The following is a 24,662-nucleotide window of genomic DNA, read 5'->3' on the forward strand; positions in this document are numbered from 1 at the left end:
TTAGATGCTCATCTATAAACATGCTCTTGCAGACTGTAGATGATACTCTTTCCAGGCTGCTTAAAAAGCACTAACACTTTAATGCTCCTCCACAGCTATGATTTTTCTGTAATTAGGAATCTGGCTTTAGGAACCAGAAATGGGAATCTCCTAATAAACGAGGAGTTAACAGATAACATCAAGAATTGTTTCTTATTGCATTGCAAAAACACTTTGCATTGCAAAAATGCTACTCTTTTGGCCATTTCTCCTGATGCACCACGAAAACAGAGAAATTCAGGTCAACTCATAATCAAATTCATGTCACTAGCCATTGTTAAGGCCACTGTTGATTACATGGCACTTTCAATTGCTGAAACTGAGCAGAAATGGGAAAAAAGTCATTGGAAACTGATTGAAACTGATTTAAAAAATCAAAACCTCAAGTTTCTATTGCACATTTACTTGACATCACACAGCTTTTTACAGTTTGGCAGTAGAACTGTCCTGGGTTCAATTTATGTCTTTTTAAAAGCTATGGGCTGCCCAACTCACTTGGGTTGACAGATGGGATCTAAGCCAGAGAGTTATGAGCAGCAGCAGCACTGCTCACCCCACATGCTGAGTGTGGCACCATTCCTTGCCCCACTACTGAAAAGGCATCCTCAGTGGGTATCTTAATCTGGAAACTCTGTGATGGGGCACACAGCAGCAGTGTTAACTGCTCAGGATGCTAACACAGCAGCAGTTGTTAACCCCTCAAGGGTTAACAACCCCTCAGGATGTTAACCCCTGCCAGCACAGCAGAATTTCTGGCAATGCCACCATGATTTAACCACTTGTGGTTAATGATGTAACCGCAGGCCACTAATGATTTCATCTGGCAATGCCACCATGATTTAACCACAGGCCACTAACTGGACAGTATGCCTTCGGATATGTGCCAGTGTAAATAGTTTTAGTATAATTATTTTCTGAGAAAGTTGACCAGCCTAGTAAGATGCACACTACTACAGGAGTTTGAGGGCTTTCCCTACCATTTGCAACTTGGATTAGTGAGAACATTTATTTAAAAAATGCAGACAGCACTAAGGTCAGCATTTTGGAAGACCAAATTACTACTCAAACTAATTCTGATAAAGTAGAGAACTGGTTGGATACCTATATGGTGAAATCTAGTTAAGTGCAAAACACTGCACGTAGAAAAGAGATATTAAGTTTGTCTTCAAACATGGTCATGTAAACCACGCACAACTGACAGCCAGATAGTGTTATTCAAAGAGAAAAAAATTAGGTTGGAGAGTAAACTGTAACTGATAGGCTGGGGAACTCCCTTCTCAAAAGCACAGTGTCAGAAAGAGATCTTGGAGTCATTACTGACTCCAAGATGAACATGGGCCGACAATGTGAGGACACGGTCAGTAGGGCCAACTGTATCTTGTTGTGCATCCACAAATGCATCACAAGCAGGGCCAAGGAGGTGATCCTCCCCCTCTATGTGATACTAGTCAGACCGCAGCTGGAGTACTGTGTCCAGTTCTGGGAGCCACACTTCAGGAGGGATGTGGACAGCATTGAGAGGGTCCAAAGGAGGGCCACTCACATGATCCAGGGACAGCAGGACAGACATGACGAAGAGAGGCTATGGGATGTTAACCTATTCAGCCTGCGCAAGCGAAGGCTGAGGGGGGACCTGGTGGCCATCTATAAACTTACTAGGGTGGACCAACAGGGAATGGAAGAGACCTTGTTCCCCCAAGCACTTCCCGGAGCAACAAGCAATAACAGCCATAAGTTGTTAGAGGGTAGGTTTAGAGTAGATATTAGGAGGCGCTACTTCACAGTCAGGGCGGCTAGGATCTGGAACCAACTTCCAAGGGAAGTGGTGCTGGCTCCTACCTTGGGGGTCTTTAAGAGGAGGCTTGATGTTTACCTAGCTGGGGTCATTTCAGCCCAGTTTTCTCTCCTGCCCAGGGCAGGGGGTCGGACTAGAAGTTCTACAGGTCCCTTCCGATCCTACTTCTATGAATCTATGATGATGGTCTTACACATGCTACCTTTCTACTGGGGAAGAGGTTCCGTGGAGAACTATGATTCAGAGGGATCACTGTGACACAGTTCTTGAAAAGTTCTCCTGGATATATTTGGCCTCTTAGGCTAAGGACAGATGGTATACATAAACTGTTTTAAGTGATCAGAAACTAGTTTAAACCAGTGAGGGCTGACTGACAAGGGGGTGGGTGGAACAAGCCTGGGTGGGGATGCAGCCCAGTCTACATGGGGGGCAGTGCCCCCCCCCAGGCAAACCCCAGCTGGGGTATGGGGTCAGGGAGGGGGCTTAAACACCCTGTCCCCCACTCAAACTTACTGCTGGCTGCAACTGTGGACTACAAATCCCAGAGGCACCTGGAAGCAGGAAGAAGTGATGAGCAACCCTGCAGAATCCTTCTGCTGTAATTCTGGACTGCAAATTCCAGAGACCTGGCGGGCAGCAGGAAGATCTGAACACAGCCAGAAAGCCATGCTGTAACACCCCCTTGGCTTCTGGCCTGAGCCACTGCAGGCATGTGGCTGCATTTTTTGAATCAAAGGTAAATGTTTGTTCACTTCTGTTTCAATTTAACTCTGTACAACTTAGACTAACCTGCAAAGACTGAATTGATTCAGCCTCAGGCTTTTTGAGTGTTTGTATCTAGCCCCAGTCAGGGCTGAACCTATAAACTCAAGCTAGTCTTGGGTTACCATATTTCCAGGTCCAAAAAAGAGGACATCTCTCACACAGGGAGAGAGGGGCGTGGGAGGAATATGACAGTGGAGGGACAGTGACATGCTGGTGTCCTGCTCCTGCCCATTCTGTTTCCCCTCACTGCCAAGCCACAGCCCTCCCCAGCCCTGCTGCTGTCCCTTACTCCCAAATCACAGTACCCTGCCCTCCTGGACTATGATGATGTCTCTCACCCCTGACCCACAGCTCCCACCGCCCCTGCTGGTGCCCCTCACACCCAACCCGCATCCCCCTGGTACTGCCAGTGCCTTGCACCCCCAACTCACAGTTCCCCACCCTTCCCCTAGTGCCCCTCACTCCTAAGCCACAGCCCCCACAGCCCTACTGGTGTTCCTCACTCCTGACCTGCAGCCCCCTGCCCCCACCCCAGCCCTGCCAGAGGGGCTCCAGCTGTCCCCATCCTGAATGGGCTAGAGTGTGGTGGCTCCAATTCATGTAGGAGGGGGCAGAGTGTGTTCAGCCCCAGCATGGGCTGGAGAGAAGAGGAGGGGAGGCTTGTGGCACCCCCCCACCCTGGGATGGGGCTGCCATGCCACACCAGGAAGCCTGGCCATGGCCCTTCTCCTTCCCCCTCTCCCTCTCTCCCCAGGCAGCATCTCCTGGCTGTTCAGCCCCTGCAATCACAGGCACCAGTCCCTGTGCTACTGGCCAGGCTACAGAGTTTCCTGCTGCTCTCAGAGGGCTCCCCCGCTCCTTTCCCATGCTGAAAGGGCAGGAAATCCCCCTCCTGCCCTCCTTCCCCCACCCTGTCACAGCCCTAGCCCCTATCCACCCCGCCCAAATAATTTCATAGTTTCATAGATGTTAGGGTCAGAAGGGACCTATTGGATTATCAAGTACAACCCCCTACCCTGGGCAGGAAGTACTGCTGGGGTCAGATGACCCCAGCCAGGTATCTGTCGAATCTCCTTTTAAATACCTCCAAGGAAGGGAACAGCACTACCTCCCTTGGAAGTGTATTCCATATTTTGGCAACCCTCACTGTAAATTATTTTTTCCAGATTTCCAACCTGAATTTGCTGTCTTCCAGTTTGTGGCCATTATTTCTAGTTATCCCAACGGGCACCCTGGTAAACACTGTATTCCCTATTTCTTGCTGACCCCCCTCCCTCCCCCCAATGAGTTTGTACGCAGCCACAAGATCACCTCTCAGCCTCCTCTTGCAGAGGCTGAAGAGGTTCCAGTCTCCCAATCAGTCCAAAAGTCTGGGATTTTGCTTTGCTCCACTGCTGCGAGCAGAGGAAGGGCAATTGGAGGCAGCAGGAAGCACCACATGGGTCTACACACACCTCTGCAGCTGCAGGCAGGTACACCTGTGCTCCATACTGCCTCCAATTACCCTCTCTCTGCTCGCACCACAAAATCCCAGACATTTGGTAAGATTTAAAAAACCCACCCAGACAGAGATCAAAAGACTCAAAAAGAGGACATGTCCGGGAAAACCCAAACGTACAGTAACCCTAAGCTAGTCTCCAATAACAGTCACAGGATTTGCCATAACCATTTAACCATATCCCACTAACTGCATAAGCAAAATCTATGCTTTAAATGGTCAGGGCCAAACAAACTACTTCGGTTTTCAATGACAGAACACGTGAGATAAATTCGGTTCTAAGATTTTTTAATTCTTTATGCAAAATGTCAAGTTGCCAGTTACTCAGAAGAAATATAAACAGGCAAATCTTAAAGAACACACATGTGTGCCTGCATTTACACATCCACACTCAAAGTTTTGTTCAAACTGTGCTCTTCTGTACACAAGATCAAATGGGCCATGCTACACATTTATCAAGTGATTTCAACACAAGTTATATAACAGAAAACAGCATAGGATTATTTAAGCCTGCCTTCTGTTAACATACACACAATATGCTTGAAGATAAATGCCAGTTATTCTATATCTACACTAAAATTATGGATTTGTCAGGACCAGTCACTTAAATTATTTTTATCACCAACTGGTTTGGCAGGAATCCTTTTTCAGTCAGAAGTAACTTGCAAATCAAATGTGAAAGAGTTAGAAACAAGTTCTACTATACATTTTGTTTTTAAAAGGTATTTTTTTATCTCCTTTCCACAAGCAACACACTATTTTTCTAAAAGCATTTTTTTCCTTTTAAAACATTGTACCTTTGGCCTGACGCTTCTTGCTATAGGCCATTTTTATTTTAAATTTAAAAAAGCTATCAATATAAACTTCATTTAAACTGTCCACTGGATAACTTCAGACACAGTTGTTTTGGTAAATTATTAACTACAGTGAATTATACAACACTTCTCGATCGTCTATGTCTGAAGGCTAAATATAATGCAGTGTGACCTGAATGTAAGTCCCCCCCGCTCCCACCCCCCAACCTCAAAAAGGGAAAAACCCTGTATAAATTAGCTGACATTTGTGATATTCCTAATATGAAGAAATTCTTGTTTTATTTCAAAGACATATATTCATTATAGAGCGGAAACACTATAAAGTATAATCAATTTACCACTTAACTGGTATACTTGCATTTTTCTTTTAACAATTTTACTTTTGCCATTGTGTTTGCTGTGCATGAATGTGCAAGATGTGCAACATCTCAAAAATATTAGGTTCAATATTAAATTTACAAAGAAAGAAAAAGCGCAAAAACTTGTTAAAAATAGAAAGCATACTTAAAAAAAGGTGAGAGAGTAACTACTCAGGAAAATATCTAATTACAAAGTAATATTTTCCTATGCCCCCATAGACAAAACTTGCATTCCTTAGTATGTATGTTAGAATTGAAGGGGAGAGGGGGAAAGAATATTTGAACTTACTGAAATATGTTGCATGAACAAAATACTTCATGCTATAAAAGCTCTTGCCAGATCTCTGATGCATACATACCATATACTGATAACGAGAATGATCTTCTTTTCATCTCAAGACCTCCATTTAATTTTGACAGTCTGTGGTGAACTGTTAATCTTTCTGCTGTTCCCTAGATTATAGAGACTTTCCCACTCCACCTCTCCCCCCACCCACACTCGGCTGCCTTCCAGAGCTACACTCGATGCTACCAAATTTGGCACAGTTAAAAATCAAGTTCAGTGATGATTTGGCAGTTTGTGCAAAAAGGGTCATTGACTTTTCAAGATCAATTAAAATGTATCAGAGTTCTCATTCAGAAATCCCATTAACATACTGCACATAAGGGAAATTGGTTAAGGTATCAGACCTTACAATTTCACTTTTCTATTTGATTTTAATAACACGCTTCCATCCAACAATAAGTTACCTTGATTGATTTAGCAAAAGAGAACTTTTGGGGTAGTGAATAATAAGAAACGCAAATTATCTTGAATGACTTGTACAAACTAGCCCTTCCAAGAATCTTGAAAACATTAAGACTGTTCAGTACTGAAGTGCCAAACAAGTTCATCAGGTTGGTGAATGAAATGAATTCAAAATGCAAGCACCTGTTAGGGCCACATCTGTTCAAAAGCTGTAATCCTGTCCAATGCTAAAATGATTCTTACAACACAGAACAGGACAGGGGTTGTTTTTTTTCGGTTCATTTTGAAAAAGTAAATTAACAAAAGAGAGGCCACATTGTACTCCTAGAAATAGTTTCCTTCTGTAAATTTGATCAGAAGACAGTTTGTGAACATTAGAGTACCTGACAACCGACCCCCAAGAGCCTCTAAAAATGTGGTTGACACAGGACTAATGTGAAAAAGGAACTTTTTCTGCAATATTTTAACAAACTAAAAAAAAAAGTATGATCTACAGAGTATTCCACACCGAAGGAACTAAGTGTGGAGGTCTCAACTTGATTTTAACTCATACCCAATTAAAAAAAACTGCCAGCAGACAATTTTGCATGAGCTTTACTGAAATCAGCAAAATCACTGCCTATGATTTCAAAACTAGGATCAAATCATTTAATTTTGCAACATCTCAGGGTTTCTTGTTTACATGATTTTTGTAAATCTGCTAGCAGCCTTCAGGAAGATTGCAAGCTCATACTAATCAAGGAACCACATTTATTTAAGGGTTGTTTTTTTTCTAGAGGGAAAATAATAATCAATATGCAAATAGATTTGGAAATAGTTCAGAAGGCTGCCCACATACCATAGTGGTCTGGTCATTAACATGACCAACACTGAAACTTTCACATCGCTGTCTTTGACCTGAATTCCATCTGATAAAAAGATTAATGATTAGTGGAGTTTTTGTTTTGTTTTGTTTGAAGTCTGTCACAACTTACAGTGTAATAGAATAATCAAACATATTAATCAATAAAATGCAACCTCCTCAACTACACAAGCTTAAAAGAAAAACTAAAACTTTTGGAGGAACTGAATTCTTGACTTCATTATTTATCATCATTTTTTAATTGTGGGCAAAGTGTTTGAGATCATATAGAAGACAGAATAGATAAGATTCCTTCTCAGAAGAGCTTGAACTCTTTGAAGACAAAATAACTGGTCATGTTGCAATTACTACTGAGGTAAGCCTCTGTGGAAAAAAATGTTATTAATGCTAATTATTTTATGCTATTCATTGGTCTATGACTTCTTTTTGGTCAGAGGTAGTTAGCCACGTTAGTCTATCACACATCTTCTGGAAAGATATCCAAACTGTATCTAATGATTTGAAGGTTCTCAAGCAATCTCTTTCAGTGGGTAATGAACCTGCTTGTTAAAAATATGCATTTTCTTCCTACTCTGTATTGGTCTGCTTTCATTTTCCAACCATTTTATGTTCTTTCTTATGTCTTTTTATAGCAGTCAAAACGAGCAATCAAAAAACACTTCCTGAGATGGGCATTCGTATGCCAAGATCAAATCACCTCTTAACCTTCACTTGGCTAAAGTCGATTGATTGAGCTTTTCCACTATCAGGCACATTTTCTTGAGCTCAGATCAGTCTTGTATCTCTTTCCAATACACCTTTACTCACAGGCACATTTAAGCATGTTGCCACATATCATATTTTCTCAAATCCAAAATGAGGTTTCTTTAAAGTGGGTGAAAAGCCCCTCACCTTGGATTTAAGTACAAGGTGGGAGGACATGTAGCTACTGCAGCTCCAATTCTGGCCCTGACCTGGAGCCAGGGTTGGAGCTGCAGCTGATGCTCTGCCCCCCACCCCCCTTCCCCTGCCTACCTGGCATCTCTGCCTTACCCCCCCCACCAGCCTCTTCCCACCCCCACTCTGCCTCTGGGCCCCCTCCAGTCTGGGGCATGGAGCACTTGGTTGTTCTGGCTCCTGCCTGACCCAGTAGCAGCAGTGGGCTCTGGAGCCTGCCTGGAGCAGCCACCAGTGCAGCAGCTGCTCTCTGGCTGGGATGAAGCTGAAACAATTACATACGCCATTCCTAGGACTGGAGTGGGTCCTGAGCTGTGCTAGAGTTGGAGGGTAAGCTGTGGAGGCAGGAGCTACAGGGGCAGAGGGCAGCACCAGCCAGAGGGGGCAGGCAGTAGGGGAAGCCAGGAAGTGGAGCAGGCACCAGGGATGGGGGCAGGTGCTGGGGTGCTCAGGTAGCAGGGGGCAAGCGTGTGAGACAGGGGACAGGAGTCAGGCTGGTTCAATCCCCTTCTGCCTGCCTCCCACCACCTGCCCCACCATTGCCTGGCCCTCTGCCACTGCTTCCCCCACAGTAGCAATGGGAGGGACAAATTTAAGGTGATCCTCCGCTAATTAGATCCTTATATTATGACTCTAAATTATTCTTAATTTATTATAACAGTTCATAAATTTTCCATGTCTAGAATGTAATTATTGGGGTTTGTCTTAAATTCAGGGTCATCTTGGATTTAGGCAAATACAGTACGTCCCACTGAAGTCAGTATAAAGTATCCTATAATTCTGACATTTTTAAATAAATTCAACATTCAGGATCTTGTTCTCCAGAACCACTAAACTCTAGGTGAGATCCTGACTTCAATGAAGTCACTTGATCTGGATTTCATCCTATGTTTCCAGTACTGCTCTAACTGAAGTCATTGGGAGTTTTACTTTTCACTTCTACAGAGGCAGAGAATGGCTCTATAGCTGTAAATTACATTTGAGGACCTGTGTACTTGCTAAAAATCAGCCCAATTTGTCAATTCTTTATGGTCTGAGCTGCCACAGTCCATATAAGAAGCTCATAAGAACAGGTTGTAAGTATTAAAGTAAGTTTTATTTTACACACATGAATTTAAAACTGTGCAGACTTTAACGTACATCATATAACATCACCTAGCAAAATTTCAATTACTTTGGCTCCAGATTTTAGATTTTCTGTTACTGACACTACAGGGCATTTGAGAAAAGCATTAATAAAGAAACCAGACTTGGTTTCTGTGCCTAAGGATTTTCTCTTTTTTTGTGCCAATATGATTATAGTCCAGGGGTTATCTGTAAAATAAATTGTGGAAAACTAAAACTTTTAATGCTTTGCCTTTTGCTGAAATCTAATTCAATTAAACCAAACCATAAAGACACATTATTCAGCCATTCAACCAGTTTCTGTATAGCATGCAGTATTCTGGGCTGTATAAATTCTCTTATTGTTAATAGTCAAAGTCTGATAAATGACCAGTTTTTTTCCATTTTGCAGAATATTAGCTAACCTGTCAAGAATGCACATGTAACCTGGGAAAACCCAAGGGTGTGCCCATTCTCAGTTGGAAAGGATAGATGAGGCAGGCAACAGTGCTGTGAGAGGGACACTGGTGATTTGAGCATGAATCCCTCTTTCCTCTATAGAGTCAACTCCACACCAATGCTCTTAACTATTTACAGTTTATTGAATTATAATATACATATTATTTCTTATTCAGTCTATCTATAGGTAAATATGCTAATAGGCAACAAAAGAAAACTTTCCAAAAATATTCTTAGCAATATCTTTTAACAACACCAGAGGTATACAGCTGAATATTTACCATACGATAAGCCAAAAAAACCCTATACCAGACTAACCCAATTCCATAACATGTTGTATAACATATTCATAATTGTGATAACAATCATACAAAATATGAGGTGAAGTCTTACACAATATAAGGTGTGTCTACCCCTGGATCCCAACTAGCAAGGGGTGCTTCCCCTTCTATGGGTTTAGTTGGGAGGGAAACTTTCACCTGGGGCTTTCCTCTGGGGGGAGTTGCCTTATTTCAGGAATGCCTCCCCTGAGGGACTGGACTCTGCCAGCAACTTACAGTTTTCTTCGAGGAGTTGTTGACTGGGCACTAGAGCTCTTTGCTCAATTAGAGGCCCCACCAGCATTGTCTGCGTCACTCAGAGACCTCCCCTCCTGGCCCTGTGCCCCGCTTTGGGCAACAAGGGTTCTTCCAGGTCTTGTGGTGGGGAATCTAGCCCTCCCTTTCCCGGGTCCTGCTCTAGGCTCTAGGGCTCTTTTAGTTCTTTGGCCAGGCCACACCATGAGGCTCCAGTTATCTGGCTTATGCCGGGGTTAACCTGAGCAGCCTAAAGCTGCTTCCAGGGCAGGTTCTCCATGTGCCGGACTGCACACTGTGTGGGCCTGAGCAGCCTTGAGCTGCTCCCAGAGCCAGCTCTCTGTGTGCCAGTCTGCACACTGTGTGGGGCACAAGCAACATCAAGCTGCTCCCAGGGCCGGCTCTCCATGGGCTGGGCTGGTCTGCACACCACTCCATCCACCCTCTGCTGAGGATGCAGGCTCAAGCTTCCTCAATGTGGCTCCCAGAGCCTGAGCCTCATGCGCTGGCCTGTGCATCACTGGGGTGAAGACAGGATCCCGTGGAGGCTCTTCCCTCTCCAACAGTCCTTGCTGTCTCTGCCCAGTGTGCTGAGCATGCTGGGCTTTTCTTTACACTGGAAGCCCTGCCCCTAAAGTCTGCCAGACCTGCAAAGCACAGTCTTCAATCAGGTCCTCGCTCCCCCACCCTCTCCGAGGGCAAGCCCCTCCCAGCTGTTACCTGATTGGTGAAATGTTCCACCAATCCAAGGTGTCCTTCTCCAAGCTGGGCTTGCCGGACAAAAGCAGTGAGCCCGCCACACACAACATAATTCTTTTAAAGCTAACTCAGAGGCTGCTGACAGACTTTCAGTTACAGGTACAATGGGATCCAACCTGTGCTCCCAATAATTGTGCCTCCTGCATGGCAAGAGGCACGACTGAGGGACAGGGGATCTGATCCCAATATCACTCTATTGCTGTACAAGGGAATCCTAGGAAGACAGGGGGAGCCCAGGTGCCCAATGTGCCCATGGCTGGCAGTACCATTCAGCTGACTGGTGCTCCCAGTCTTGAGAGAGCATCAGAATCCAGTGCATTTCCATACCAATTAGCTGACTGGCACTCCCAACCTTGGGAGCATACAAGAGTCTTGAAGGTCTCCAGTGCACTCCAGAGACTGAGAGTGCCAATCAGTTTACTGGTGTTTCCAGTCCTCTGAGAGTACTGGCCACACATTCATTTTAAGGTATGCTAGGAACCAGGAGCAAAATTATTACACACGTTTTGTGACCTATTCCCTGTTTTATTGTGTCATTAATTGCTAGAATGTGTGGCCAGGCTATCACTTAAGGCATAAATAACTTGTTAAACACTAATATCTGTCCCAGGTTTCAGACTGAGAATATCTATACGCTTACCCAGAGAAAGCACTTATCCAAACACAGTATAAGCCCTCAATACCCATTAAGTCACAGCAATCTCAGTGCTGTTGTATGAGCAGCTCCCAAATTGACTAGCTTCCCTCATTTTCAAGGCTTCTTATATTTAGGGTCTTATATGAGGGAAGACAGTAGCCCTTTACTCCTTCAGCTTCAAACTCCATTTAGAAAGATGAGGCCTGCAGGGTGGATCTGGCCTCCAGAGCCCTATCACCTGCCCCCACAGTGATACCTCTGGGTCTGAGGTGACCCATACATCATCAAACTGGCTCTGAGTGCAGGATCTGTGATAAACACAGAGAACAGAGCCTGCTCCAGCTAATCTGGGATTTGCACTACACCTGGCACCCATCCCAGCCAATCTAGGATCCATGACTGCTAAACAGTCCAGGATCCATTCTATATACCTGGCGCTTATTTTGGCTGGCCCAGGATCCATGCTGCACATGGAGCACCTTTCTGCACTCAGTGAGTCTGGGATATGCATCATGTGGCACCTGGTCCAGGCTGACTGGAACAGGCATGACATGTGCTGATCTGGCATGGTGGGCCACCGGCCCCATCTGGCCTGTGGACCGGCCCTACCCCACCCATCTGACCCATAGGCCTAGATGATTTTGACAGCCCTGCTATAAAGAAATAAGTATTATTATTTTAGCATCATTATTTTTCTGATATATAAACCTAGCTAGGAGAAGTGGACATGATTCAAGTTTTCCTGGTCAAAGGTTGCAAAACTATTTTCAAGAATAAATAGTAGCAGATTTTCTATATTTAATTTAAATAGCATTTATTTCTTACTAACATTTTATCTTGCATTTATACTGAAAGAAAAATAAGTGTCATTTTTTTCCTTCAGACTTCTACTGCCCTCTGTAGGATTAGCTTAAGTACAGTATTTATGGAGAAAACTGAAAAGGGTCTGCAAGGAAGCAGGGTTAATCTAGTATTCCCAATATTAGATAACCTAGAACATAAAGCTCTTTGTAAGGTAATTTGAATAGCAGATCATCAATGTTTACTATAGCTTATATGTTTAGCATGATTAACATACCATAAAGGTAATAAAAAGAGGGGGGAAACAGAATGGTTCCATGTAGGGTTTATATCATATGTTTTTGGTGTGATTTAGAAGAAAAAATGGCCCTCAAAAATCAGTAGACACATGAGAGTACTGAGCACCTGAAAAATTAAGCTCTTGATTTGTTTTTTGCAGCATTCCACATGTCAATGACTGTCTGAGTCACTGGGCTGTATGAATGAGAGAAGCTGACACAGCAAATACAGTACTGAAGTGTCATGCCTCAATTTGTGAGTTTGAATCTCAGTACTGGTTAAAAATAGTTCTGTTCTTCCTATGCAAATGAGAAAGAAATATCTCTTTATGGTAAATTGAACAAATTAGATTTTGGACTAAGATGATTGTCTGTTTATTTGTTCAGAGATCATTTACAAAACAGTCACAGGGGAAAAGGTAGGAAAGAACTCCAAGTTACCCAATCCCCAACAATTCACAGAGCAAGCATATAAACATCAGACTGGTACATTGGTTAGAAACGTCTTGGATAATTAAGCTAAGTTCAGTGGTGACCTTGTGCAACGGCAAATGTTTTTGTGCTGTAGTTTACTCAAAGTCTTGTTTGTAAAGGGTTAGAAAAGTAAACCAGATAGAAGTGTGTTTATATATGCACAGACTAAATGACACTGACAGTTCAGATGCTCGTTACAAGTCTTCAATTATGGTAAAGGGATCTGGTGACTCCAGAAACCACAAGCTTGAGTGGTTCATTGTAGCCCCAAGATATAATTATAACTTTGTTCCATTTTTTTTCTTTTCTTAAAAAAGATTCTTTAATAACTAAAACAAGCAATAATTCAAATCAAAATGTACTGCCTAAATGCTGCTGCTATTATACATTGCTAATCCTTGTGAAAATGAATGGAACAAGTTAGCACAGACAGCATATTATCATCTGGCTCTCTGGGAATTTATATACTGAACTTCCATTACTTTGAATAGAATTCAGTATATAAATCATCACCCATACACAGTCAAATTGACCCACATGGCAAGTTTTTGCTATGTGGCTGTATTAACTCAAATCCAAGATAAGATTTTCTGCCCCCATTCAACAGGGAGAGAAAGCCTTCATCTTAGATTTGAGTATGTGCAGGTGCAGGTGTAGGTGCAGGTGCGGGACAACAGCTGGAGCTCCAACTCCAAACCCAATTGCCTCTGCTCCCCACCACCAACCTCCCTTGGCCACACTAACACCACTGCTACTTACCTTCCTATTGCAGATCTGGCAGGGGCCCTACTCTGGCCTATGAATGGAACACGAAATATGCTACTTCTGGTTCCTGTCCAGTCATGCAAAGGTTGTGACAGCTCTGGCCCCAGCTCTGGACCAGAGCTGGAGATACTGCCACCACAACCACTGCTGTGTAGCCAGGCTGAGGCTGAAGACCGTATGTTCTCTATACTCTGTGACCCTAGGGAAGTCAGGCAGCAGGGGGTGCCAAGGGCAGCAGGGCAGGCAGTAGTGGGGAAAAGGGTGGTGGAGGACAGGTGCCAGGGGCTGCAGCAGGGGGAAGGTGGGAGAGCAGGTTGGCAAACTGGGGCAGGGAAGGAGAAGTTATGTGTGAGAAATTGTAGGCACTGCAGGGGGCAGCAAGGGGGCATGTATGGGGAGGCAGGCCCCAGGGGACACAGACACCACAGGGGAGAACAGGCATGGGGCACACAGGCACAGGGGCAAGCAGGCAGCTGGAGGGGTAAGTAATGGGGAGGGCAACAAGCAGAGAGTGAGGGGGGGGCAGAGAGGGGCAGCCACCTGCCTTGCTGCAGATTGCTTGCCCTGCTGCAGTGGTGGGCAGGGGAGAAATTTAAGACAACTTTCCAATAATTAGATTCCAGACATGAAAAATTATAACAAATGTATAAACTTTTTATGTGTAGAATCTAATTACTGGGGGTTGTCTTAAATTCAAAGTCATCTTAGATTCAGGTAAAGACAGAAATCTAGAAAGAGGGATTTTGTGGGTACAGTAACAAAGTGTTTCCTGTGGTACATTTTGGGAAAGTTGCAGTAAAGCCTCTGAATGCCCTAATGCCATCCACTGTGTCTTTTGTTTATACTGTAAGACAAGGCTTTCCAATTTTGAGGTGGCTAGGATCACATACTATGTGGGTTCCTTCCCATGCCACTAGTACCTCTTCTGCTAAACTGTACCACCACCCTCTCCACAACTGTGACACCTCCACAGGCACTGCCCCCATTGCTGCCATGCTCTACAGGTTCCCCTCCATTTGGGGATCTGCAGGCTATGCTGCCCCACTCCACTCTATGGGTTTGGAGACAGGAAACTAGAAGAGGAAGGAGGAACCCTGGCAACACCAGTCAGAGAGGTGGTGGGAGGTGGCACCCAGACAGGAGCCCACAGGTCATAAGTTGATTCCAGGTTGTGATCTGCAAACCACAGGTTGTGAGTTACACAGTCCTGCCATAAGATACCAGGGACAATTATTTGCCTTATTCTGTTCCTTTCTTGTTCTTCTATCCTCCTGATTTTTCTCCATCTTTGACACTGGATCTACAAAGGAACTGAGGTTCTTCTGAGATACTGAATTACATACAAACAAACAACTGTCCTGGGAAGAAATTACTCTAGATTGGAATTAGGGTAAAATTTCCTGAGTTAGGATAAATTTTCCTCAGTTCAAGGGATCGCTTCCTGTCTGCAACATTTTTTTCCTCCACAGGGCCACTAGGATTTTCCCAGGTTATCCTTTTCATGTGTCTACAGCCCAAGATAGGACTTTCAAAAGCACCAACTCCTTTCTTTTAAAGCACAAGGGTTTTTTCTCTTTTTATACAATAACTCAAGTTAAAGCATTTACCCAAGATACAGGATATCAGAGTTCTATGGGCCCTTTTATCCCTGCCACCACCCCCGACCCTACCTCCACCCCCACCCTCACTGCCCTCAAGACACTCAAACCCACATCTCATCTTCCACGCCTCCCGCCCAGCTAAGGACTCTCTTGGGCTGGTGACAATCTCTGCTTCTCTTGTTCTTCCTTGTTTAAAAAGAAAAAAAAGATCAAGGCAGGATTCAATGGGTCAAGCAAAGCAGAATTCTTCAGCCCTTGGAAAGGGGACACCAATATTCTAACCCCTCATCCGAGGACCAGTTTATCATATCTAGCAACTCCTTACCGTTAAGTGAACAAACAAGAACTAGAAACCTGGGCTCCCCTTTTCCAGGTGAGTTTCCTAACTACTGGATTAGAGATCTAACTTCTCTTTTGCCCCCCTTTCCCTGGCCCAATGAATCTCAATTTCTTCTTTTGGAAAGTGACACAGCATCACCAAGATGACATAGAGTTTTGCATAGGGTTTAGCTTGAGATATTAGAATAGATTGGGGAAAAAAACTGAAATTAGTTAACACTGACAACCCTTCCCTCAATATCATTCTAACTACTCTGAAATCCTTACCAAAACCCGTTTTTTGTCATAAACCTGTTATCTCCAGAAAACTGGGTTATCCAAATTTGATTTTACTATATATAGTATGTATGTAAAGCTGGAACCTACACATGGGAAATGCAGAACTATGAATCCAATTGGTTTCAGCAAAATGTTGAATTATTTGCAATTAATTACAGGATTGCCAGACCAGATTTAATGTTAAAATGTTAAAACTAAAACAAAACAACCAAATATTTCTAACTACTATCTTCAGGGTTAATATAAGCTGCATAAAAATCAAAAAACATCTAAGTAATTCAGGAACAATTTAGCTGCTAAAATAAAGCATGGATTTGCCAAGGTAAAATATTGGTAACTTATTAACCTACTCATTTGCTATCTTATATGTAAGCATCTTTATAGGTCTGATCCAGAGGGTTCAGAATGAATTTACCCCATTAACATGAGTTGAACTGAGGTTTAAGTTCTTTGCCAACCAGATGTGGGGAAAATATTACTAAAACAACTGAAACTCAGTGAAGGGACTTAATGGTAGATGGGATTGAGGAAAAATACAATGAAATTAAATGAGTTAGCATGAACAACCACAAACAAGTGGACTAGGGGTATGCCAGCAGATGTTATGTACATGCACCCTGAAGACTAGAGGCCATAGGGCAGAGTTGGCAGCCCCACTGCTAGAGTGCAAAATCTTTTCAATGTTAAGTATATTACAATACGATGCTGCTCCAAGTATATTGGTATAACGACTTAGGATTAGCTGTTGTGCTGGGCCAAAGATCTGACAGCATCAGGCTACTGTGACATAACAAATAAACAGCTCAAGCTATGCAAGCTAACTCAGCCTTTAGACTGCCACTGTAGCACATTCCATTATAAGGCTCTCAGACACAAACTGAAGGTAATGAATACTGTCAAATCATTAACTTGGCAAAGGGACACAATTTCAGTAAAAGTCATTCAAATGAGCATCTCCTCGGAAAGCACACTGAGCTTAGCATTTATGACAAGCTGCCCCACATGCAAGCAGTTGCTGCAACCTCCATAAAACTATAGCATTTTCCTGCTTAAAAATCTATATTAAATGATCCTTGAAATTAAATTTAAAATCACATACATTTGGCAGCTCAGCTATAAAAGAGGTGAAGAAGGCAAATGGGGCTATTTATCATCCAAAAAACCCACTGAGGAAGCTTCCAATGGTCATTTTCCATTCCTGTCACAGTATTAATCAAAATATCTTACTCTATGATTCATTTTCTACTCCCCCTCGTCTGGGATGGATGAAGCCTTCCTAACAACAAAATCAAAAGACATGTTTCGTAAGTGCCAAGGAAACTATATTTATTGAAACTACGTTTTATGTATATGCTCAACACAGCAGGTCACAAAAAAATCTTTATTATAAGGGGATTTGCTTCAATTACACTAAAGTGGGAGTACAAATTTCTTGGCAGAGGCCCGCTGTTTATTTTAATAGCAAATGTTGGGCATTTACAATATTCAAAGTTGTAGTATACTTGATCCTCAAAAGGCTCCTTTTCTTGGTTTCAAACGAAGCTTTCAGATCTGACAACACCAATGCCACTTAGAGCTGACTATGCAGTATAGGCGTCTGGCCTTGGATTAGGCTGCCCCCTTTTTCCACCTCCCACCCCTCATGTTACTAGTTTATGATGTAGCAGCTTAGAGAACAACTGAAGATTTGCAAACAAAATTAAGGCCGTTTATGATTTACATGCTTTATTCAATTGTACATTGTAAATGTACATGGTTTGATTTTTTTAAACAGTTTTGCACCATATTTTCAGCTACAGTATTCTGCTAATATTTTAAATGTACACTCCAACACAAATGTTCCACTTAGCTCACATGAAAAGTGTGACCATACTTAGGATAGAAAAGCACTACAGCAGAAGAAATACCTCAATGTTTTCTCAAAAAATATTCTCTCATGATCAAGGGGAGGAAAAAACCACCTGGCCCAAAACCTGTGTTCTGTCATGCCCTCAAAAAATAGTTAATGGATCAACTTCTGTAATGCCTTTATTTGAGCCTTACAACTAAGTCACATAAAGCAGCATGGAGGAGGACCCACCTGCCTTTGAACTGGCAATTTTCAGGGATTTGAGCAGGGTGGCCTAGGATCATATTTATGTGCCAAAGTACTACTTCGAGATGCGAGCCCCTGAGGGCTAAGCTTCTTGCAGAAGTAGACAGTGCCCTGGAGAGAGCTGGGGCACCAACAGCCCAAGCAGCACTGCAGGCAGAAACTGCACCACCATGGCCACCATGGTACCAGCAGCATGGTGATCAGAAGCTCTGACTGCAGGCAGAGCCTAAGCCAGGTCTTTTGCCTTGTCTTCTGCCTGTGGTGCTACTCAGTGCTGCTCTCCCCTGGGACACTAGTTGCCACTGCAGGATGCCAGGTCTTTGAGTAGTTGATAACAGCCCAGGCTGCACATAGAAGTATCATAGACAGAAACTTCACTGACTCTAATTGCTCTTCTTTTCACTCTTCTTTTATATATGTTGTCTTATATTGTCTTAAGAGAAGAAGTTGTAGACTACAACACCAGCAGCTGCTGCTGCTCCAAACCAACTCAATTAAACATTGCTTTTTTTCCCCACAAAAAGAATCACCCCCAAGACTGCCAAACAGAGGCTTTTCCTTAGTTGGGTCAAAGATACAAATGTGCCCCAAAATTAGAACACCCCAGATCAGCAGTTATTTCGAAAATGTATCTAGCAGTTGATTTGCCCAAAGTACACAGAACGAGTCACTGACATAGCTAGGGACAGAGGGCGTTTATACACATACCTTTTTGTCCCATGATGCATGAGAGATCTGCAGTTTCAGAGCAAACTCGATTAATCTGATTAATGCAAGCTGATAAGAACTGGTGGAATGCGCGTCAGTGTGCAGAAAGAGGCGGTGGCATGCTTTTGAACTAAAACCCCTTTTATGTGTTTTAGTTTAAAAGCGCATTGCCATCATTTTCTCAGCACTGATACACATTTTGCCACTTATACAACTGCAAGCGACGCAGCACCGGGTGCTTTGCCAAGCACCTACTGCATGTCTAAAAATGCCCAGAAACCATAGCTTAACTCTGCTTTCAGTTACTTTGTCATATAAGTGAGAGCAGAATCGTTAAGATGAGCCCTGAGTTCCAATCTGGTTAACTTGCTATCTTGCTCCAATAAGCGTATACTGAGCAAGGAGTATATTGGAAAGCAGTTTGGCACTATTTGTGACAGTGAGATGACTTCCTGATAGTATTGATAGTATTACTGATAGTATTCAGTGTTTTATAAAGACATAATTAGTAATAGAAAATGTAGGTTTGCTGTAACTAAACAAATGACTATGTTAAGTAATCTGTTCCACTGAATGCAGCGAAAGTAGTATAGCCAAAGAAACCAAACAGCTTATGTATAGCAACCTCTGACTTGTTTTATAGAGAAAGAGTTACTTGGGGGGCAGAAAACGGAATTGAAGGTTGCATAGCTAAACCATTTTTACTTGGGCTTCTGCTCCCTCCTTTGTGAAGGGCTGCAGTAGTCAATGTGGTGAGACCAATATACAGAAGACACCTAGTAGAAATATCAGTAAATGCCGGCAGGAAGAGTAGAGCTACAGCAAGTGGAGGGGAAATTACCGTAAAAGAATTGAGGGAACATTTTTTTTCTTACCTGTACTCAGATATTGATCAATGAAGCAAAAGTTCATATAGTTGAAGGTAGTACCTGTGTCTTTTTTTAATGTCCCGTAGTCCATCAGGACTGTGCCATAGTTCTACTGAACTTTATGCTGTATCATTTGAATCAAAAAGCATACCAACTATTAGTTTATTCAGTTTCAAGCTTTAGCCTAACATCACTTACAAGGTCCCCTTAAGTTTGGCTTCCAAGTCTCTTGTTTTTCTATCCCATATATACCAACAGGGCTAAACTCAAATGGTAATATATGGGATATCAAGTAAGAAGTCTCAGTTGGGTATTGTAACTCCTCTGTTAACAACACAAACAAAGACATGGTGGGTGGAATTATTTTTAAAGGCACTGAAAAATGACAAAGGATTCCAGAAACTCGGCATCACTGAAGGCCACTCTTTTGTTTAAATGGTGCATCACAAGAGTGATTTAGGACACAACAATCAGTAAAAAAAATTCTCACTGACTTCAACTGGTTTTACATCAAATCCTGACACAGATTTCAAACATGTACCACTGTATGGTCCATTTCTATTAGTAGAATTGATCTTTTAAAATTTTTTAAATAAGCATAAATTTAGGAGAAAACATCTCAAATGAATATGTGCAAAGGGACCTCCTATTTGTTGGAACTTAGTCTTATATTCTAACCACTTTGTCACCAGATTGCTGGCATACTCATGGGATTGCCACTTATCCATTCAAACATTTTTCCCTACTAAAGATAGCCTGTATTCCTAATATCATCTCTTGTTCACTGAACACCTATCGACTGAATCCAGAAGACTTGTATCTTACTTCAACAGAGTCAAAGGCAAAATACCAGTTAACTTCAGTAGGAACAACTTCAGAGGCACAGCTGTCATTAAACCTTCATCTGGGGGAACTGTTACTGACTTCTGTCAAAATATGAGTAGAGAAAGGTCTGAATACCGACTCTGCCAGAGCCCTAGACTCTGAACCTATACCTATAACAGATCACTTATCAAAGGGAGATGTTTTCAAGTTCCTGGAACCTCAAAAAAACTGTACTCCTTCTGGACAAAAGCATAGTAAAGTAGATCTGAGGAAATATAAAGATTTTAGCCTACCTTTTTCATTGCTGCTGGATGGTGTTGGTGGTGGGTTTACAGGCTTGGATTTGTCATAGTTGTTAAAGCTCTGGCTGCGCCGATTGTTGGCACTAACAGAACCACGAGTTTTGGCTTCACTGCCTGCAGCGGACACCCTCGTGGTAGGACCTGGAAGTCTGTTTAGGAAAACAATTAAATGAGGCAAAGTGCTCATATGAAAAAGAAAGACAGATTGGAAGAGGAAAACTGAAAACCATGCATAATGTGAGAATAAAAATCAAGGCAAAAGAATTTATAGGTCTCAGAGGAAAGTGAAACAAGCCAGCATTTATCATCCTTGATAAAATACATGTACCCACAACTAGATTAGAGTCAGAATGGCTTTACATCATTAAAAAACCTTTGAATGAGATAGCCTACTAATTTAAGGCAAGATGTTCAGAAGCCAGTTCTGCCACACTTATTCAATTAAGTAGGACTGTTCTCAGAGAGAAGTCTGGTCAGTTTTAGTGGGGCAACTTGCAGAATATGATTGTACTCAAACTGAGTAAAGATGGAAGTACCAGACCCTCAGTTTTTGCTTCAGTGCCCTAGCTTTTCAATAGTTACTTGGCACGAGTCCTTTTTTTTGTCTTGATCGTTTCTGTGTACATGAGAGGCAGCTCTAATAAATTCAGTGCTGTTAGAAAACTGATGTAGGTAAAAGGTTAATCAGATTGAGACAGATTACCTCAGTACATTCTACATAGGATGACATTTAATTCAGAAAATGAAAATAAGGCAGAATGTGGCTCCTGCTTAAAACTAGCATCTCCTGAAGAGATCTGGGGAAAAAAAAACTACCAACCAGTTTTCAATGGAACAATAACTGGATTTATCTTTGTATCTATAAAACTGTACAAAGTTTGGATTTTAAGTACCTCAAAGACCACTATTGTCCCTAAATCCTTGTACAGCTCTGAGATCAATTGATGAGCAGGAACTAACTAACCCACTTTTAAACCGAAGAAGGCTGGCTGCAGTGAAGCGTCTTATACTTGGTAACGAATTTCTCCTTTGAACCATCAAAGTCCAGATTTACAAGATCCTTCTCTTTTCTCATGCAAGAGAAACCTGATAAGGCTTCCTGAGTGGCTGATGAGTGAACTTCTAATATTTTTGAGCGTGGATATCTTAAGGGGCCTAATGGAATTAAGAACTCAGCTTTCATGACATTTTAGCAAGATCGAGGCATGTAATTCCATCAGATGTCATTTTTATATGTACTTTATTGTTAGCATAGGGTTGCATTCACTGAATGGGTACATATATAAATCTAAATGTATTAACCACACAGAAATAAATTATGTAGTAGTGTCCTGAAGTTTGTACCAGTAGAAAGTTGCTGAGACTTCTTAGTACCTTGGAAAACAATATGATACCTTCATTTTTGAGGTTAAAAGCCAAACTCTGCTCAATCCACATCCACTAGCAACTGAGAGGGATGAGCTATTCTCAGCCATTACTGAATTTTAATATAGATAAAAGTGTTTGGAAACATTTTATTTTTTTCTGTAAAAGGTGGCAACCAACATGCCATATGTAAATGGGTACAAACAAAAGTCCTTCTTATCAGGGCACACTAAAAAACTTTATTTAAGTAAAGTTCTCAGCTGGGCTGTGACAAATCAAGCCTTTGTTGTTTCTGTTGCACTATTACTGCTGAGAAGGAGGGAGAGGATCTTAATATAGCTTTACAAATCAACCAGCGCTCCAAAGATTAGTGAAAAGGGGAAAAAGCAAAGAAAAAAAGCAACAATATTAGAAAATACATGCATGTGCTTCCAAAGCTCAAAACAAAAATATTTCAATTAAAAATTTACATTACCACAGCATTTGGCACCTACCATTATGGATTTTGAGGTTTATTCTGTTGTACTCCTTTAGACAAACCCCTCAGTTTATGAAGAAGCACAGCCAGATTCAACACTAGGGGATGCTAGAGAATGGCATATGGCAAAAATCACAGGCACGTGGAAACTAAGAGCATGCCTAGGATATTTCACCTACCACAAAGAAGACTACAAAGGAAAAAGCAGGAGGTAGTTGGAAGAAAAGACAGTGAAAAATGAATGCTTAGGGCTCTTTGTCCCAATTTTCATGCTTTTTCTGGAGAGCTCAAGCAAGGTCATGCAGAACTCCTGGTGCTTAATGGGGGATGACTTCTTATTTCTTAAAGGTAGGAAACACAAGGAGGTTACACTGCTTGATAATCAGTTCTAGCTAATGATGGAACATTGTTTCTGGTACACGCTATCCCCAAAGTAGAACTACTGAACTGTCTCAAGATAACTTCCTCCTAGTCTTTTCCTGAGATGAGTGTATAAGGATAGAATTATTTTTCCTCAAGTACCATATTTACTTAAATACAAGACAAGGTTTTTTTTCAAAACAGCATGGGGAAAAAGCCCCTCAACTTACATTCACACACAAGGAGACCTCATTAAATACATTGCCTATTATTAAACTGCTGCCAAAAACAGCATGCGCTCAGTAATAGAAACCAACTACACGTTGATTAGATATAGCTAACACTGAGCATGGTTATAAAATACATTGTCCATATTGGACAAACATGGTGGGTGTGTGGGTGGGTGTGTCCCTTAAAAAAACAGGTAGCTGCTCCCCCAAGAGGGAACAAGCACCAAGTTTGAAGTTACTACAAGATGAGGCTGGCATTTAGCAATGCTACAGCAAGCTCTGATGCTCTCCCATGGTGCCTTCATGGGAACCTACTACAAGCACAAGCAAATGCAGCCCATCTGAATAAGATACATCATAGTGTCCACCGAGTGCAGGCCCCCTCAACACTGGCTCTTTTTCATGTTATGGTGAGCCACTACTCTGCATACTTTTCAACTTCCCCAGCACTCCCACAACTGAACTATGCCTTAATTTCCCATTTTCAATTACTCCAATTTCTTCACCAACCTTAAATGTCTGGTAAATGTCACCAAACAGGACCCCAAATAATTTGCCCAGAATTGCTCTATAGCCCCCCTCTCTCAGCCTGTCACTTATGATTGGTGTGGTCCCCAACCTCCATGAGCTGGAGCAGGGCCAGGTTGCCCTGCACTTCATCTACATACACATTTTTGGAGAATCCCAGGGCTTGTGACAAGAACATCTGGTTCCAGTCATGAGTTGGGGCTAATCAGCACATGGCTTCTTTGTAGGGGGTATCTATAGTACATACATATACTGAGCAGTGCTAAGCTGTGGGTTCATCATGGCTTGAAATGGCCTTTTGATTTTGGACTACTACCATGCATAGTTTGTACTATATATAAATAGAGACAAAAGTGCTGCTTAAGTGTTTATAGAGAACCTGTGCTAAAACTTGCAGCAGTTCCAGAAAGGGTAAAATGCATTAATTCTGGATGAACTAAGTCAATGGATACCATATGCAAATTACTACATCTATATTTCATAGTTTCATAGTTGTTAGGGTCAAAAGGGATCTCAATACATCATTGAGTCTGACCCCCTGTCCTGGGCAGGAATGAGCACTAGGGTCATATGACCCAAGCCAGGTGCTTGTCCAGTCTCCTCTTAAAGATCTTCAAATGCAGCCTGACCAATGCTGCATAAGGGGAAGTATCGCCTCCCTATGCCTATTCATGATGCACCTGCTAAGGCATGATAGAGTGCAGTTACCTTTACAGATTACTTTGTCACATAGTCATCCTGGAGTCAGCTATGACTCCGAGATCCCTTTCTGTTACTGTGCTGCTGAGATCATCCCCTAGCCTATAGGTGTGTTGGTGATTATTTCTCCCTATATGCAGCACTTTGCACTTGTCTTTGTTGAACTGCATCCTATTCTTTTCATAGATTTCATAGACATTAGGGCTGGAAGGGACCTCGGGAGATCATTGAGTCCAGGCCCCTGCCCAAAGGGCAGGAAGTCAGCTGGGGTCATAGGATCCCAGCAAGATAAGCATCCAATTTACTCTTGAAGGT

General features: G+C 42.4%; 1 protein-coding gene across 3 annotated transcripts in view; it reads right to left on the bottom strand.

The window, feature by feature from the left end:
• Positions 1-24,662, bottom strand: part of NAV2 (neuron navigator 2) — a 406,244-nt gene that overhangs the window by 196,490 nt on the left and 185,092 nt on the right. For all 3 annotated transcript variants that reach the window (XM_019551622.1, XM_019551621.1, XM_019551619.1), the window contains exon 6: positions 20,679-20,836. In XM_019551622.1, the coding sequence (XP_019407167.1) occupies positions 20,679-20,836 (158 nt within the window). The remainder of the gene's footprint in view (positions 1-20,678; positions 20,837-24,662) is intronic.

The sequence above is a fragment of the Crocodylus porosus genome, unplaced genomic scaffold (genome assembly GCF_001723895.1).
Source record: "Crocodylus porosus isolate Cpor-Errol unplaced genomic scaffold, CroPor_comp1, whole genome shotgun sequence".
Classification (NCBI taxonomy): Eukaryota; Metazoa; Chordata; order Crocodylia; family Crocodylidae; genus Crocodylus; species Crocodylus porosus.